We start from the raw sequence: 17,070 nt of genomic DNA on the forward strand, positions 1-17,070 counted from the left end.
GAACAAATACAGCGCAAGAATACGAAGATACGGGACAAAAATATGTTCCCCCAAACTCAGAAGCTTGGCACGGCCCGTGCCAACATGTGGCACGGCCCGTGCCAACATGTGGCACGGCCGTGCCCGTCCCCAGGATGCTCTTTTGTTGCTTTTCTTCGGGCCCAAGTTACCCTGTTGCAGCTTTACCGTTTTATCCCTTTAGTTGCTTAGTTTCTAAGTCGATTGTAAAGCTATAAATAGAGTAGCTCTCCACCATAAAACAATCATCCTTTACTTTGTTTATTTCAATTGCTATTTTAATAAAAGTCTTTATTTTCCCTTTTACTTTCTTTGCAATTTACTTTACTGTTATTTTCTCTCTTCTTCCCCCATGTCTACGATGAACATGAGTGAGTAGACTTCTTCGTCTTGGGATTGTTGGGGAGTCTAATGACTCAATCCTAAACAAAACATGTCTAAACCCTAATTTCTATGTAACCCTAATTTCTAATCTAGATTCACCGTCTTAACGTGGATTGACAATTATCAAACTGTGGAAGCGAAAGCGGAGGGTTTGATAATCGTTAATCCATCATCCCGAACATCAATTCATAAAGCAAGAGCGGAGTCTTGATGTTGGAACAAGTGAATCTAGACAATAATTGCAAAACAGTGAAATAGTCTTTGCAATTATTGAGACAAAGAGTAGTTTCAATCCTCTATGCATCTTCTAGTAATCATGTTAGTGAAATAGGCTTGGTTACTAGAAGTATACTCTCACTGGACTTTCATCGGAAAGGTGAGGGGCTAAGGGAAACCGGTCTTTAGAAATTAGTGTGTAAATCATGAAATTAGATGTTTAGGTTTTGTCTAGTGAGGGATTAGTCCTTATGATGAACCAATGATCCTAAGGCCCTTTATTATTATTGTTTTTACCTTCAGCAATCAAACTCTCTTTTATTAACTTTCTCTCCTCTAATCATTCACTAAAAGTTAATTAAGTTGAACAACTCCCTAGCGGAACGATAACTCTACTTACTACTATTACTTCGATAGGCCGTGCACTTGCGGTTTGGCCCTATCACCTTCCGATTCAATAACCAAGTAGCTATAAACCCTAAAACGAAAAAAAGAACATCATCCCAGAAGAGTTAACAAGAATGGATCAAGAAAAATAGTTGAAAATTATGGGATGACAATACACTAAACAAAAAAAAAAAGAGGAACCGAGTGTTGAAAATAATAGTTAGTAACAGTACCTTGCTATAAGAAGTTGGAGTTTTGGAGCCCAACATTGATTCAACAAACAAATTTATCTCTCGCTCTGATTGAGACAGTATTTAGAGTTCGGAGAAGATACCACCGGACAGAAAATATGTTTATTTCTTTCGTTCTTGGTCGGTGGCGTTTCACATATAAGAGAGGAGAGTATAACTCTTTAATTAGGATTAAATATCTTTGTCCCTGGCAAATTTTTATCCAATCTTTGAGAGAAATTAAATATAAATATTTTCATCCGGTCTTTCAGTAATCTTAATCCTGGTTATTGAATTGTATCAATGTCCTTTGAATTGTATCATTCATCTCTTGGAAACTTTGAATCGATTCAACTATATGCCTGTGAAATTTTAAATCGATTCATTGTTTATCTAAAACTGTTTTGAATCGATTCAAAGTTCTTGAAATTCGTCTCAATCTTCGTAGCATTCAGCTGTTATCGTGTAAGAGATGTTTTCTTCTACGAATAGAGGATATACCTTAGCAAGGACGAAAAAAGGGAATCTCTATTGACATATGATTAGTATAATTACCTTGTGATCGTGATTTTTCTAAAACCTAATTTTCATCGGTCATTGTTATGATCAATTCATTTTTAATTCAGTCACCTTGCACCTAAGAAATTAACTTGTGATAATCATATATCAAATTTGTTAGTTTCTTGTGGTAGTGATTTCTTCTTAAAGATTAGGTTTGGTTTCAAATAGTTTCTGGATTTGTGGATTATTGAGTGTAATAATATTTGATTGTTTTCACACTATTCAAGTGAATTTATCGTTCGAGTTAAATTGTTTGTACACATTGTTTAGCTTGTTATCATTGACATTCCTCGCAAAAAATTTCACAGTCAATGACTTTTCAAAAGAATTTTAAAACCACGCGCTTTGACAAAAACTTTTCAACAATAAGAAGAGAGAAAAAGAAAGTTGTCACCAAATAGTGGTATAAATATCACTACTCTTATTTTATTGGTGTCATTAATTAAGATAAAAATTTATATTTTATTTGATTTATTTTGTTTGATTTATTATATTTGCAATTCACAAACATCTAATTATATATTTTTCATGAGCATCAACATTTCACAGAAACACGTTCATAATTACGAGCATTGGCGAAATAAAAAGAGTGAAAAGGAGAGTACTAATTTTTTTTATCAATGACAGATATATTCTTTTTTTTTGTGGTGGATGGGGTTTGAACCCCAGACCTTGCATATATTATGCATTGTTGATACCAACCCAGCTAAGCTCACGAGGAACAATGAAAGATATTTGTAGAAGAGAATTTAACTAAAATCTAATAAATATAAGAAAAAGAATATTTATATATCAAACAGCTTGGGAAGGAAATATAAGTTTTTTTCCTGCAAGAATTGATTTTCAAAATGAAGTCAAATTAATGATCAAAAGTCAAACATAAATAATTTGTGACCAAACATATTTAACATAGAAAGAGAAATTAGTACCACAAGAATCCAATTTATTAAAAACAACAATAAAGTATTTTAAAGATTTAATGTCAAGCAACTTAAAATCATGCAAAATAAAACCAAACAACAAAAGGATCAACTACTTTGAATAGTTTGATTTCCTAAGTTAGTCCTTGACTTTCACAAGAATATTGTTCAAGAGGTTGTTTGGCAAGCTAGAATCAACAAAGAGCCAGCTCTTGAATTTTCATTTAGCTTGTCCTTTACTAGAACACACAACAAATCCTAAAGGGAGAATGTCTATTCTTGTTTAATCTTGACTCTTGATTGCAACACTCATTGATTTAACATCACTTGGAGCATATATAATATATGATACAACAGGTGATGTGAAACTTTCTTGAAGAATCACAACATTCTAAGGGGTGGCCCTGATGGTGGACTGGAGGTGCGGCAGCCCAGGGCACCACTATTTTAGAGGCACCAAAATAATTATCTTTACTTAGTAGTTTCTATTTTGGTAGTGATTTATACTTAGTGGTTAGTTATATATAGATATATTTATTTTTAATTCGGTTTAATTAATTATATTAAAAATCTATTTTTAGAGAATTTTGATTATAAATGAATCTTTTGCAATAAAAAATGTAAGAAAAAAATATTGGAATAATTATAAGGGTACAATTTTATTGTTTCGTTCATGGCACCAAAAATCTTAGGACCGGCCATGTTCTTCTCACTGCCAGGGATGAGTGGCATGATCACATGAAGAAACAAAAATGAGATCAATTTAATCGAGTTTAATTTGGTTATGTCTCGTAATTTCAGCACAAATGATGAAAGGTTGGTCCTCGTGAGCTTAACTCAGTTTGTATGGACAATGCATAAAAATATGCAAGGTCTGGGGTTCAAACCCCGGACACCACCAAAAAAAAAGGTTGAAGAAATATTTGATAGGTTAGTATTTAGGCTGTTTGGATTGATGGAACATAATGGAGCGGGACGAAATCGAACAAAATGGAATGGAGTGGAACAGAGTAGAGTGAAATAGATATTCCTTTCCACTGGTTGGTATTTTACGACCGAGTGGAACACATTTTGCTTCCATAGTTTAAAAAATAAAGAGTAAATTACACTCCCCTCCCTAATATTGATAAACTTCTACAGAAATCAGGTAGTAACTAGTTGGTAATTAAGGAAACAAGTGACTTCATGACTTAAATCATCCCATTAACTCCATTTTCCTCACACCTTAGCAAGAAAGACGCTGGTAGGGATGCCTGTTTATAGAACTACCGAGAGGGAGAGTGTGCATTCATAGATGAGAGAAACTTCAGGAACACTGGCCACCATACCTTTGGATATCAAGGAACTCTAATTTAAGTTTATGTTTCAATTACCCCTGAGGGAGTAAGACCCCATACGTACAGATCACCGTGTGACCAGCAGGTGCAACTCAGCAGGCAGAGTGATATACCGAAATCAACCAAGAGAGTAAGACCCCGCACGTAAGGATCACCGTGCGACCAGCATGTACAACTTGACAAAGTGATTAGGTGATCACGTCCTGACGAATTCATCACTTTGATAGTCTACATAGAATAATTGAACGCAACTTGACTGTTAATTAATTAAACAAATAAATAGAGGGGATTCAAAGAATCCTAATCGCCGCTAACATTCCACGATCCTAACCGTGCATCAGACACCATACACGTGTCCTTTATTCGTCTCCTAATCACGCGCCCCATCTCACATAAGCAATTATTCTCTCACGTGCCTATCTAAGGGTGAGTTAGTTTCACCCCCAAGGTATGATTCACTTTTCCCACACTTTTTACACACTCTTTCTCAGTTCCAATACTGACTTGAGCGTTAGAGTGCTAACGTACCTGCAGGCACCTTTCGTTCAACCGCAAAGACTCCTCGCCACCGTACCAGAGCACTTTCTGTCACCGTTTCCTACATCAGTTCCTCACCAGACATATCAGAGAACACTTGATTATGATTGACATACAACAAAAAATTCATATATAAAACTTTCCTAGTTATTCAAAATCACAAGCACATTTGATTATGATCGACATACAACAAAAAAATTTCTAGACAATGTATTAAAATCAAATTTATTTACAATGTCAATGTCAAAAAGTTTTTACATGTTTTCAATCACGTGGTATCACATTAATTGATGAGTTAAAAATACAAGTTTTTATCGTCGTCATGTTTTATGTACGAATGTTTTACCAGAGTTAACAACGATTAATTTTCATCAAAGAACCTTCACAGTAAATTCTCTACGCTCAATAAAAAATCTTCTATACACAAAAAGTCAAGCAACGAACCTTGACCAATTTGCCATACATATATAAAATTTTGTAAAATTACCATGTACGTAAATTAAACTTTTTTTTTTTGAAGGAATGTACATAAATTAAACTTTATTTCACCAAAAATAGAACTTTCATTAAAAAATATATAAACTTTCAAAAAATTAGAATTTTTTAAAAAAAAAAAACAAAGTGCGGTAGGGCGGAAATAGGAGCGTAATGCAAAGTGCAAACGTGTCTATTCACAAAAAAAATTATAGAAAGATGCATCCTTAGGTAATAAACCAATAATAGGAAATAATTCAACAACCAAAAGAATTAGAAGGGAAGACCATAGGAATCGTCAAACTTAGAAAAAAATAGAATCCAAAATAATTATTAATTTTTACAATCATAGTAAACTCTTCAAAAAATTATTACAAAAAACAAAAAGACCAATTAAAATAATAACTAATAATTTTTGATATAAAATTTCAGATTTATTTTTTCTTTTTCTTTTTCTTTTTTTCCTTTGTTTCACACATGCCAGCCATGTTACCGTTGTTAAGACAAAAACAGAAAAAAGAAAGAAAAAAAAAAGTTATGATATGAGTGTTAGAATGACTGCCTAGATTTGCAATTTCAAAGGGAAATCTTCATCGGGGAAAATTTATGGTTTAGTGCTTAATAAAATAATAATATTTTCCCTTCTCTTTTGGATAAAAAATAGAAAATCAGCCAAAAGTAAATTATAATGTATGCATTAAATAATAAAATCATGAAAATTCATCACGTCAGAGAACAACATATATTTCATAAACACCTCAGAGAATATTCTCATATGATTACTATAATTACAGCAATTCAGTTTAGAAGAAAAAGAAGACTGTTGTGCTGTGAGGCAAATTGATTCAATAATGTGTCATAATCGAATTCTATTAACCGGTCATACCTGCTATTTACCTACAACAATAAAAAGTATAAAATTGACCCACAAACCAACTTATTTAACTTTTTTTTATTTTATAAAGATACAGTACACCATGTATTTTAGGTTACAACATAAAGAGCCTGCAAATATCTGTTTAGGTTACAATTACAATGAACCACCAAAACAAAGGTTAAATTTGTTTCAATACCACTGAATTGGCGTTCCCAAACACAATATCTAGAAATAATATATTACAACAAGAACAACAACAACAACAACATGCAACAACCTTATGATGACATTTCTCAAACTTCATCTTTAGCTATCTTAGCTTTTTTGTTTGCATAATCCTTTTGTTGCTTAATAAATTCTGGGATGGTCTCTTGTATAACCTTTGGGGATGAAAAATCAAAATCCGAAGCAGATACACCATTTGGTTGTGGATGATCTTCAAGATATGATGCTATCTCATTGTGGGATCTCAGTACTTCACCCGTAGGTGTGATGTAGTAAGAGTCCAATTTAGAATAATCATTTCTAAGCAACAAGGTTCTCTTGAAACCTTTTGGTGTCTTTGGATTGTTAGGCTTGTATTTGACCCATATCCGAGAAGAATCGTATTCGATATCAGCAGGATCATCACAGCTAAGATTAGCCTTTTTGCTACAATCAAAAGGCTCTTGTTTGAATTTATGAGTGATCTCCTCAAACTCCTCCTGTGTATCAATCACTCTAAATTTCTTGCAAAGTTCGCATTGTGCCGTATATATATCCTTCAGGTTGATCACATGTCGCTGTCACAATAATTCACCATTAGTTTATAAAGCAGCATAAGTTTAGCTCTTAGATTAAACCCAATAAAGACTTAATAATCCATACTATTGATATTCCAGACAAATCAAAGGTTGGAGGATAAACAATTTCACAACAAATATAAAAACTTTCATTCAATTCAACATTAATTCTATAAGCTTGCATTTTTTCTTCTTGTTATGAAAGACAAATCTATGGTGAAAGACAAATCTATAAGCTTTCATTCAATTCAACATTGATTCTATAAACTTTCATTCAATTCAACATTGATTCAACATTTATTATGAAAATTAACAGATAATCTTTTCTAATTTCTCACAAGATCCAGTGAAAGACAAATCAGCACACACAAAAAAAACTTTTTTTTTTCTTATGCCCTAGGTTTGGAATTAAATTCAAAAGCACTTATAATTAAAGGATCTAAATCCCTCCAATTCAATTAACAAGTAACTATAAACAATAAAACGAAAAAAGAACATCTTCCCTGAAGAGTTAACAAGTAAGGGTCAAGAAAATTAAAGAAAAATAGTTGAAAATTAAGGGATGACAAAACCCTAAAAAAAAAAAAGAATCGAGTGTTGAAAATAATAGTTGGTAATAGTACCTTGCTAGAAGAAGTTGGAGTTTTGGAGCCCGACATTGATTCAGCAAACAAATCTCTCTATTTTCTCACCAGCCACCTTTTGTGAAGATTTTGTGAAATGAATGTTGAACCCTAATTTTCACTAGTGTTATCCATATATAGTCTGACTAAATGGGCTAGGTTTCTCTCATCTTAATGGGCCTAGTAACTTTCCCATCTCATTAAAATGTTACTACAAAATTACTTCATTAAAACCCTCAATATTACTCATACACGACCATTCTATTAATTATCCCAAGTTACTACCAATTTTCATAAATTAATTTTCCATACTCCAAAGTACCAAAATACCCTTAATGTCTCTAACATCCAAATAATCAACAAATATAACACACCAAACATTTAAATAAATAAAATCCTAAAATTGGGTCGTTACGTTTTGCAACGCTCTCAAGATATAAATGGATGAAGAAGGGGGATACTAACACCAAATTGTTTTATCATTGTATTACAGGAAGAGCAAAGAGGAAATTGTAACACCCATACCAGACGTATCTAGAAATTCTGGCACGTGCGTTAATATTAGTACCGGATACATTAAAATATACAACATAAAATTTTCCCGAATGAATAATATTTACATCAAGTCACGTTCGTATAGATCATAATACAATACATTCATCCATACATAAAAATACATCCTTAATGTCCATATCGTCCTGCAGCTTTCCGAACGTATCCTTGAAGTAATATCCATCCGGCTCCGAACATGCATAAACATCCTGCTTATCTGAAACAAATAAGGATTGGGATGAGACATAATGTCTCAGTGAGTTCCCCTAAATCCTAGGCTATAGGCAACCTCAAGGGAAAACCTACGGTCACCACGTGTCTACATTACAACCTGACGGTTGATTATACGTGTGTGGGGACTTGCAAACTTAGACGGTAGTGCATACTAGAGCCGTCATAGTCATATCTTACTTGTTATAGGCTTCTCACCTATACATGTCATGGCGGTTGAGGGAACCTAAACCGCATTGCCAAGTGTATGCTATACGTAACAAGGCCTAAACATAAATAACATAGCATATTCATGACATGATTCTAATCCGGACGATTAGGGAAACCTAAGGTCGTCACGGGCATAGCTTTCTTTACTTGTCCTATACATATCTTGCTTTCGTCTAATAGCATTTCATGCTCTTGTTCTTAAACTTAAACGTGCATGAATTCATTCTTACATAAACATAACATAAACATATCGTGCATAAACGTATCTAAGTTCATTCATTAGGTTAGCGTTGAACAAACAGTTATTATCTTGATTCATTTTACGGATAGTCCCGGGTGGAGTAACCCCGAGATCAATCGCATACATGACCGATGTACGTACATCGGACTCCCTCGGTGTCGTGCGGGTCCCTTGCAGCTTAAACCGTTCCCCTTAGGTCGAGAACCTCCCGTATCCCCCTGGCGTGGATAACAAGAGACACGAACAGCTACGTCTTGCTTACTCAGTGACATGCAGGTCCCTTACGGCTTGAATCGTTCTCATTACGAGAACCCCTTGTATCCCCCTGATGTGGATAGCAAGAGACATGTCACCTACACATATTAATCATAGTCTTGTCGTGCATAAGTTAAACATATACATACTTGCTTATTTACCTCGGAACCTTAATCGATCCGATTGGCGGTAACTTATACTTATTCATACTTAACATGGTGGAGAGAAATAACTTATCATTCCACAACTTACGTACTAGCTAAGTTATTCTAGCTCATGTGCGAAGAGATTACACTTCGCGTCTTATCATTCTAGGGATTCTTGCTATCTTTCTAGTTCTCGACTAGCTAAGCCGAGGCTCTACATAAATTCCCTTTCATAGTTCATTGCTACCCCATCATGCTTAAACTCTCTTGAGCCATCCTTGTGTTACATGCTAAGATTGCCACGATTAATGATGCAAGGATCAATTGACGATGTGTGCAAATTTCCAATAATTTCTAAAGACCGAAAATGTCATAAACCCAAGTTTCAAGCCATTTATAAATTCCATGATTTGATAAAGCCAAACTTGTTCCAGTAGAAAAATAAGTGAAAACAGCAAAAGAACACGTCAAAACGATCGCTACGGACCCCCACACGACTGCCCCCAAGCACCCGAACGCAGAACAACGCGAACGTTGTCCTGTCTGGGGCGCCTGGCGCCAGGAGTAGGGCGCCTAGCGCTAGCTCCCTGTGTGTGGGCGCCTAGCGCCCTTGTACAGGCGCAGCGCTGCGAATTTTGCGTTTTCGGTGTTTTCGGCCGCGGGTTTTCGCCATTTTCGACCCAAAACTCGTCCAATTCGACCCTGTAATGCACCAAATCCATCCAACAACATATATAGACTTATTTAAACATATCTCATGGCAATTTTAACATATAAATCACAAGAATTGATCAAGAGAACATTAGGGTTCTAAACCTCTCATAAACTTAATTCAATCCTTTCTAACATGAATTTACACAACCAAAGGTAGGTAAACTATCTATGGAACTCACCTAATCATGTTTTCTTGCTTTCCTTCAAGATCCAAGCTCAAACCCTAGCTTTTGCTTCAATCTTGATCCGTAGCTTTCAACCAAAAACCATGCTTTAATCTTTCCTCCACTAATTCCTTGCTTGCTAAGCCACCCATAACCATGCTTGATCACACTAGGAAGAAGTTTGGATGATTTAGAGTGGAGAGGGAGGGCGTGGGTTAGAGAGAAGGAGGAGAGAATTCTCTTCTCAAAACCTAGAGAGAGAAAGACAAGTGAAGAATGAATATTTTGAGCCAAAACCACTTAAATACCCCTTTGCGAGCAATTACCATTATGCCCCTGCCTCAAGCGTGTTTAATCTGACACTGATACTTTATCCGTAATATACTGACATGTCATAAAATATTACCCATGAACTTACTTTCCATGAATATCATTCCTCTGATACATTTAACAGGTAAAATTTCCATTAGCTGACGAGCGGGATGTTACACTCTACCCCCCTTAAAGGAATTTCGTCCTCGAAATTTAGAGATCGACTACCAATCATCTTGACAAAAAACTTACTATCTTTGGTCTGAACCATACATTTCAATTCATACACACTCAAGGGGTTCGTCATATCATGTCCTCATCTTGTTTCTTAACCCACATGCAACTGAGCATAGCCTTCTTGGTCTTAATATCACTCAAACTTAGAGTTTTCTTAGTATATCATGATTCAGAACTTACCTTGCTACACATAAACTTATTGCCTCAGACTCGGATCTTACCCGCTTAACATAAACCATTCCTAATGGTATCTTGTCATAAACATGAACACTCAGGATTTGCCTTTTTAACTGGAATCCTACCAGAAACCAGGTTTGCCCTGCAGTGCTTACTTGTAACTTTAAAACATTTTTTTTCATGCATACATAATCTTATCGGGTAAACATATAATTTATACATCAGTTACTTATTGTACCTTGAGACAGGTGCCGAACTCTGACATTACTTATTTTGAAGATTCTACGAATCACTTGTCTCTTTTCGGAGTCTTAAGAAATCTTTCGATCTCATTACCATTCTTATTGCACCCGAATTCATGGATGACTCATATAACTTGTCGTAGAGAGGTGAAATTAAGTACGCCTATACATATAACATTCATCAACCCATCTTGTAACTTAAATGCTCTTAAAACTTCCGACTTAGACCTCCATGCATTTGAATACTCTTAACATATACTTGCACATCTCATAAAACTTTTCGAAAATCTTTGTTGTTCACTTCAACACATTTGCTCTCTATAACATTCGCACCCTTCAAGTGTCGTTTCTTGTTAAATAATGACGATACTCATTCTAACATATTACTTTAAGAAGTTTTTTTTTTTAACATAAGTATTCAGATCCTTGAAACGATTAGAGACATAATCTTTTAAAAGAATTTTGTGAAAAGTGTCATGTAGGATAATAATTTCGTTTCAAGTCCCTAAATATCCATTTTAAATTCAAGAGTTTTTAAACCATAGTTCGAAATCTTCATAGCAAGTATCGTGATCATTTAACAAGTCTGGCATAAGAGGGTGTGCAACTCGCCGTGCATAACTCATGATTTATATCTCCATCCATAATGAAATTCTTGAACTTCAAAAGTAACTTCTTTCTTATTCTTTCTTGTCTTACATACATATCTTGGAGACTAACATAAATGCATAACATATATCTTATAGGATCCTTGATCCTCATATTATTATCTCATTCTAAGAACAATAAACTTGAAGTTTCAAAACATCAGATCCGGCTACGATCACATATTACTACCTTATTCTGCATAACATTTCTTCTTTAATACCGGTTCCACACTCTAATAATTCAATCTCTACTTCGAGTCACAAAAAGGAATCCTTCCGCTCTTACATGTATTTCTCTTGTCATGGCACATACTCTTACATGCATCTTCCTTATCATAGTACATATTCTTCATTTGTTGTGTCTCTAGCCTTCCTTATCATACTTAGATGAAGTCACATCCACATACCTTATCCTTTTTCATGAGTGATTACATAAGTCTCCTTTCTTACTTAATATTTTGAGAACTTCTCGCTTGTCCCTTAATGCTTCTAACGAAGGCTCTTACTATCACATTCCATATTCCATGATTACTGTCTGAACTTTATTTATTAACTTTCGTTGCGTCACTCTGATTCCCACCAGTTGACTTTAACCAATATTCTAATCCCTTGAGACGACTGAAACTTCACATTAATTTTCCCATATGAGCATCATCTTCTTGAACTTTTCATATGGCAACCATTGCCATAAACATGCACCTCACAATACCTTGCAAGATTGAATCTTATAGTAGACTTGTCACATTACCACAATACTTTACTTGGGAATAGACCTTATATTCTCACTGGTTGAGTTCACCTCATGACTTACACTTATCATACATAAACTTGTTTCTGAGAAATCTTGAATTCCCATAGTAGACTTATCATAATTCATACATATTTTCCTTGATCATACTTCACTGCATCCTTGTATTCTCGCATACTATGTTTCGCATAATCAAACTAATGCTTGCTCGTTAATTTCTTTCTTTAAGAAAACATCATAATTTAACACACGGGTCATTGGCGTTGTCGGTTTCTCTTTATATAAAAACGTAATAAGTTTGGCCCCAGTCGTTACTGTAAAATCACGGAATAAGTTGACAACACAACTGTGTCATCCAACCTTAGTTCCGGTGAGTTTAGCCCACTCTACGTGAGTCGTAACAACCGGTACCTACAAAAATTCCATTTTAAAATCTATAAACATCAACTCCAATCACCCATATGTGTCTACCTTTCTAAAATCTTGTAAACTTTTGAATTCAATATCTTAACGGGCTTTAGCAATTCAATTAAGCAAAACATAGATCCGGGGGTACTCATAACTTCCTTAAATCTGAAAATCTCGCGACTTTACATAATTCTTTACCACTTACCTTTCATCTCATGCATGCGCATCCACTTTATCCGTTCATATGCCGGAATCGTAAAACTTTTGACTCAAGCTCTTCGTCAGCTCTTATCACATTAACTTCTAATGTTGCCTTAAACCGGATTAATTCCGTTAATACTTGTCCATGCATTTTCTTCCTTAGAAATCATAGGGTGTGATGTGCATTCGATACTTGATATTATAGCGAGTGTTTGTTACATAAAAGATTGTGAAAACAATCCCCAATAGCTACTACTGACCCTAGAGACGAAATGACAGGTTTCAGAAAAACTGAAAATTTCGCCCCAGGTTCGCTATTAGCGAAATCCTCTGGAGTAATTTCGCTATTAGCGCAATTTTCGCTATTGGCATATTTCCTAAAAATTAGTTTTCCAGAAAATCATATTTTTCATAAAATCTTATTTCCTCAAGTATCCCAATGCATATCGTTCCTTTCGATCGTCTTAAAAACAATTCTATAACCTTTGCATGACAATCATTAACATCAATCGATTCAATTCACGGCACATTAGAAACTGATATCTTGTTATCCTAGCACTTAACATAAACTTCCACTTAAAACTTTAACCTCGTTCGCTAAGAACGACTTAACTTATTTCTCTGCCAACTTATTCATTGTTAGAACCATATTCTTACTGAACATATAAATCTTTATCTTCCGTTCTCATATCTCAATCCCTGAGAGCTTACTAACTCCATCAACACATATCGACTTATCCTTAACTTGTAGTCTTGTACTTACGTTCCAGAGTATATTTCCTTTGCATACAATAATCCCATTCCAACAACGACTCTTACCGAAGCTTCCGGTCATGCTTAGATATATATATATATATCCAACTTCTTCACTTACGGATACATGAAGTATCACTAACATCATACTCGAATTGTCGAAACATTTCTTCTTAACATATCTTATATTCCCGGAGGATTCACACTTCTACTTGATTAGTTCACCGGCCACCTTTTGGCACAATCAAACTACTTCATCACATACTTCGTTCCTCCTGGGTCCTATCCAGCTCTCAGGCATCCATCCAAATCGTCGAATGTTTAATTGAGTTGATCAGGCTCAACTAACAACAACAACTAGAACTTTTACCTTGGTCCCACTACCTTAGTTGTAATTTAATGACCCAAGGCACGGTCTAAATCGACCTGCTCTGATACCAATTGTAACACCCATACCAGACGTATCTAGAAAGTCTGGCACGTGCGTTAATATTAGTACCGGATACATTAAAATATACAACATAAAATTTTCCCGAATGAATAATATTTACATCAAGTCACGTTCGTATAGATCATAATACAATACATTCATCCATACATTAAAATACATCCTTAATGTCCATATCGTCCTGCAGCTTTACGAACGTATCCTTGAAGTAATATCCATCCGGCTCCGAACATGCATAAACATCCTGCTTATCTGAAACAAATAAGGATTGGGATGAGACATAATGTCTCAGTGAGTTCCCCTAAATCCTAGGCTATAGGCAACCTCAAGGGAAAACCTACGGTCACCACGTGTCTACATTACAACCTGACGGTTGATTATACGTGTGTGGGGACTTGCAAACTTAGACGGTAGTGCATACTAGAGTCGTCATAGTCATATCTTACTTGTTATAGGCTTCTCACCTATACATGTCATGGCGGTTGAGGGAACCTAAACCGCATTGCCAAGTGTATGCTATACGTAACAAGGCCTAAACATAAATAACATAGCATATTCATGACATGATTCTAATCCGGAAGATTAGGGAAACCTAAGGTCGTCACGGGCATAGCTTTCTTTACTTGTCCTATACATATCTTGCTTTCGTCTAATAGCATTTCATGCTCTTGTTCTTAAACTAAAACGTGCATGAATTCATTCTTACATAAACATAACATAAACATATCGTGCATAAACGTATCTAAGTTCATTCATTAGGTTAGCGTTGAACAAACAGTTATTATCTCGATTCATTTTACGGATAGTCCCGGGTGGAGTAACCCCGAGATCAATCCCATACATGACCGATGTACGTACATCGGACTCCCTCGGTGTCGTGCGGGTCCCTTGCGGCTTAAACCGTTCCCCTTAGGTCGAGAACCTCCCGTATCCCCCTGGCGTGGATAACAAGAGACACGAACACCTATGTCTTGCTTACTCGGTGACATGCAGGTCCCTTACGGCTTGAATCGTTCTCATTACGAGAACCCCTTGTATCCCCCTGATGTGGATAGCAAGAGACATGTCACCTACACATATTAATCATAGTCTTGTCGTGCATAAGTTAAACATATACATACTTGCTTATTTACCTCGGAACCTTAATCGATCCGATTGGCGGTAACTTATACTTATTCATACTTAACATGGTAGAGAGAAATAACTTATCATTCCATAACTTACGTACTAGCTAAGTTATTCTAGCTCATGTGCGAAGAGATTACACTTCGCGTCTTATCATTCTAGGGATTCTTGCTATCTTTCTAGTTCTCGACTAGCTAAGCCGAGGCTCTACATACATTCCCTTTCATAGTTCATTGCTACCCCATCATGCTTAAACTCTCTTGAGCCATCCTTGTGTTACATGCTAAGATTGCCACGATTAATGATGCAAGGATCAATTGACGATGTGTGCAAATTTCCAATAATTTCTAAAGACCGAAAATGCCATAAACCCAAGTTTCAAGCCATTTATAAATTCCATGATTTGATAAAGCCAAACTTGTTCCAGTAGAAAAATAAGTGAAAACAGCAAAAGAACACGTCGAAACGATCGCTACGGACCCCCACACGACTGCCCCCAAGCACCCGAACGCAGAACAACGCGAACGTTGTCCTGTCTGGGGCGCCTGGCGCCAGGAGTAGGGCGCCTAGCGCTAGCTCCCTGTGTGTGGGCGCCTAGCGCCCTTGTACAGGCGCAGCGCTGCGAATTTTGCGTTTTCGGTGTTTTCGGCCGCGGGTTTTCGCCATTTTCGACCCAAAACTCATCCAATTCGACCCTGTAATGCACCAAATCCATCCAACAACATATATAGACTTATTTAAACATATCTCATGGCAATTTTAACATATAAATCACAAGAATTGATCAAGAGAACATTAGGGTTCTAAACCTCTCATAAACTTAATTCAATCCTTTCTAACATGAATTTACACAACCAAAGGTAGGTAAACTATCTATGGAACTCACCTAATCATGTTTTCTTGCTTTCCTTCAAGATCCAAGCTCAAACCCTAGCTTTTGCTTCAATCTTGATCCGTAGCTTTCAACCAAAAACCATGCTTTAATCTTTCCTCCACTAATTCCTTGCTTGCTAAGCCACCCATAACCATGCTTGATCACACTAGGAAGAAGTTTGGATGATTTAGAGTGGAGAGGGAGGGCGTGGGTTAGAGAGAAGGAGGAGAGAATTCTCTTCTCAAAACCTAGAGAGAGAAAGACAAGTGAAGAATGAATATTTTGAGCCAAAACCACTTAAATACCCCTTTGCGAGCATTTACCATTATGCCCCTGCCTCAAGCGTGTTTAATCTGACACTGATACTTTATCCGTAATATACTGACATGTCATAAAATATTACCCATGAACTTACTTTCCATGAATATCATTCCTCTGATACATTTAACAGGTAAAATTTCCATTAGCTGACGAGCGGGATGTTACAGAAATAATAAAGGCCCTTAAAGTGGGAGGAGTTTGGTTCCAAAAGCCTTTTGAGGTGAGGCAGGCAGTGGTAGATTGTTTTTCAAGGCATGTAGAGTCGGAGGATAGGGACCGCCCAATGTTGGATGGGGGCCAATTTAAAAGACTATCCGAGGAAGAGAATAATTGATTGGTGTTGCCTTTCTCTTCACTCGAAATTGAGAAGGTAGTGAAAGAAAGTGATGGGAATAAAAGTCCAGGGCCGGATGCTTTTAATTTTGCTTTCATTATGGAGTTTTGGTATCTTATGAAGGATGGGGTGAGGATTATGTTTGATCAATTTTATGGAAACTTGGTGTTGCCTAAGAATTTTTTGTCTTATTTTGTAGTTTTGATTCCCAAAGTAGATGAACCTTTTGCTTTGAAGGACTACCGCCCTATATCTCTTTTGGGATGCCTTTACAAGCTTATCTCAAAGGTGTTGGCGACACATCTTGCTATGGTGTTGAATTCAGTCTTATCCACGTCTCAATTGACTTTCTTCAAAGGAAGGAATCTTGTGGATGAGGTGATG

The 17,070-nt window shown here is 36.0% G+C and overlaps 1 protein-coding gene and 2 long non-coding RNA genes across 3 annotated transcripts; all 3 read right to left on the reverse strand.

Annotated features, from left to right (window-relative positions):
* Positions 1–6,123: 6,123 nt before the first annotated feature.
* On the reverse strand, positions 6,124–7,546 carry LOC146913534 (methyl-CpG-binding domain-containing protein 4-like). Its single transcript, XM_085720015.1, has 2 exons — positions 7,347–7,546; positions 6,124–6,723 (listed from the first exon to the last, which is right to left on the reverse strand). The coding sequence occupies exons 1-2, from the start codon at positions 7,380–7,382 to the stop codon at positions 6,235–6,237; spliced, it is 525 nt and encodes a 174-aa protein (XP_085576141.1). The 5' UTR covers positions 7,383–7,546; the 3' UTR covers positions 6,124–6,234.
* A 351-nt stretch (positions 7,547–7,897) lies between these two features.
* On the reverse strand, positions 7,898–11,512 carry LOC146913535 (uncharacterized). Its single transcript, XR_015013627.1, has 2 exons — positions 9,875–11,512; positions 7,898–8,115 (listed from the first exon to the last, which is right to left on the reverse strand). It is a non-coding gene; the product is annotated as an uncharacterized LOC146913535 (long non-coding RNA).
* Positions 11,513–14,091: 2,579 nt separating this feature from the next.
* LOC146913536 (uncharacterized) lies at positions 14,092–16,332 on the reverse strand. The gene is made up of 2 exons (XR_015016163.1): positions 16,044–16,332; positions 14,092–14,284 (listed from the first exon to the last, which is right to left on the reverse strand). It is a non-coding gene; the product is annotated as an uncharacterized LOC146913536 (long non-coding RNA).
* Positions 16,333–17,070: the final 738 nt, after the last annotated feature.

Source organism: Medicago sativa, chromosome 6 (assembly GCF_051527215.1).
Source record: "Medicago sativa cultivar Bolivia chromosome 6, Bolivia_mono, whole genome shotgun sequence".
NCBI lineage: Eukaryota > Viridiplantae > Streptophyta > Magnoliopsida > Fabales > Fabaceae > Medicago > Medicago sativa.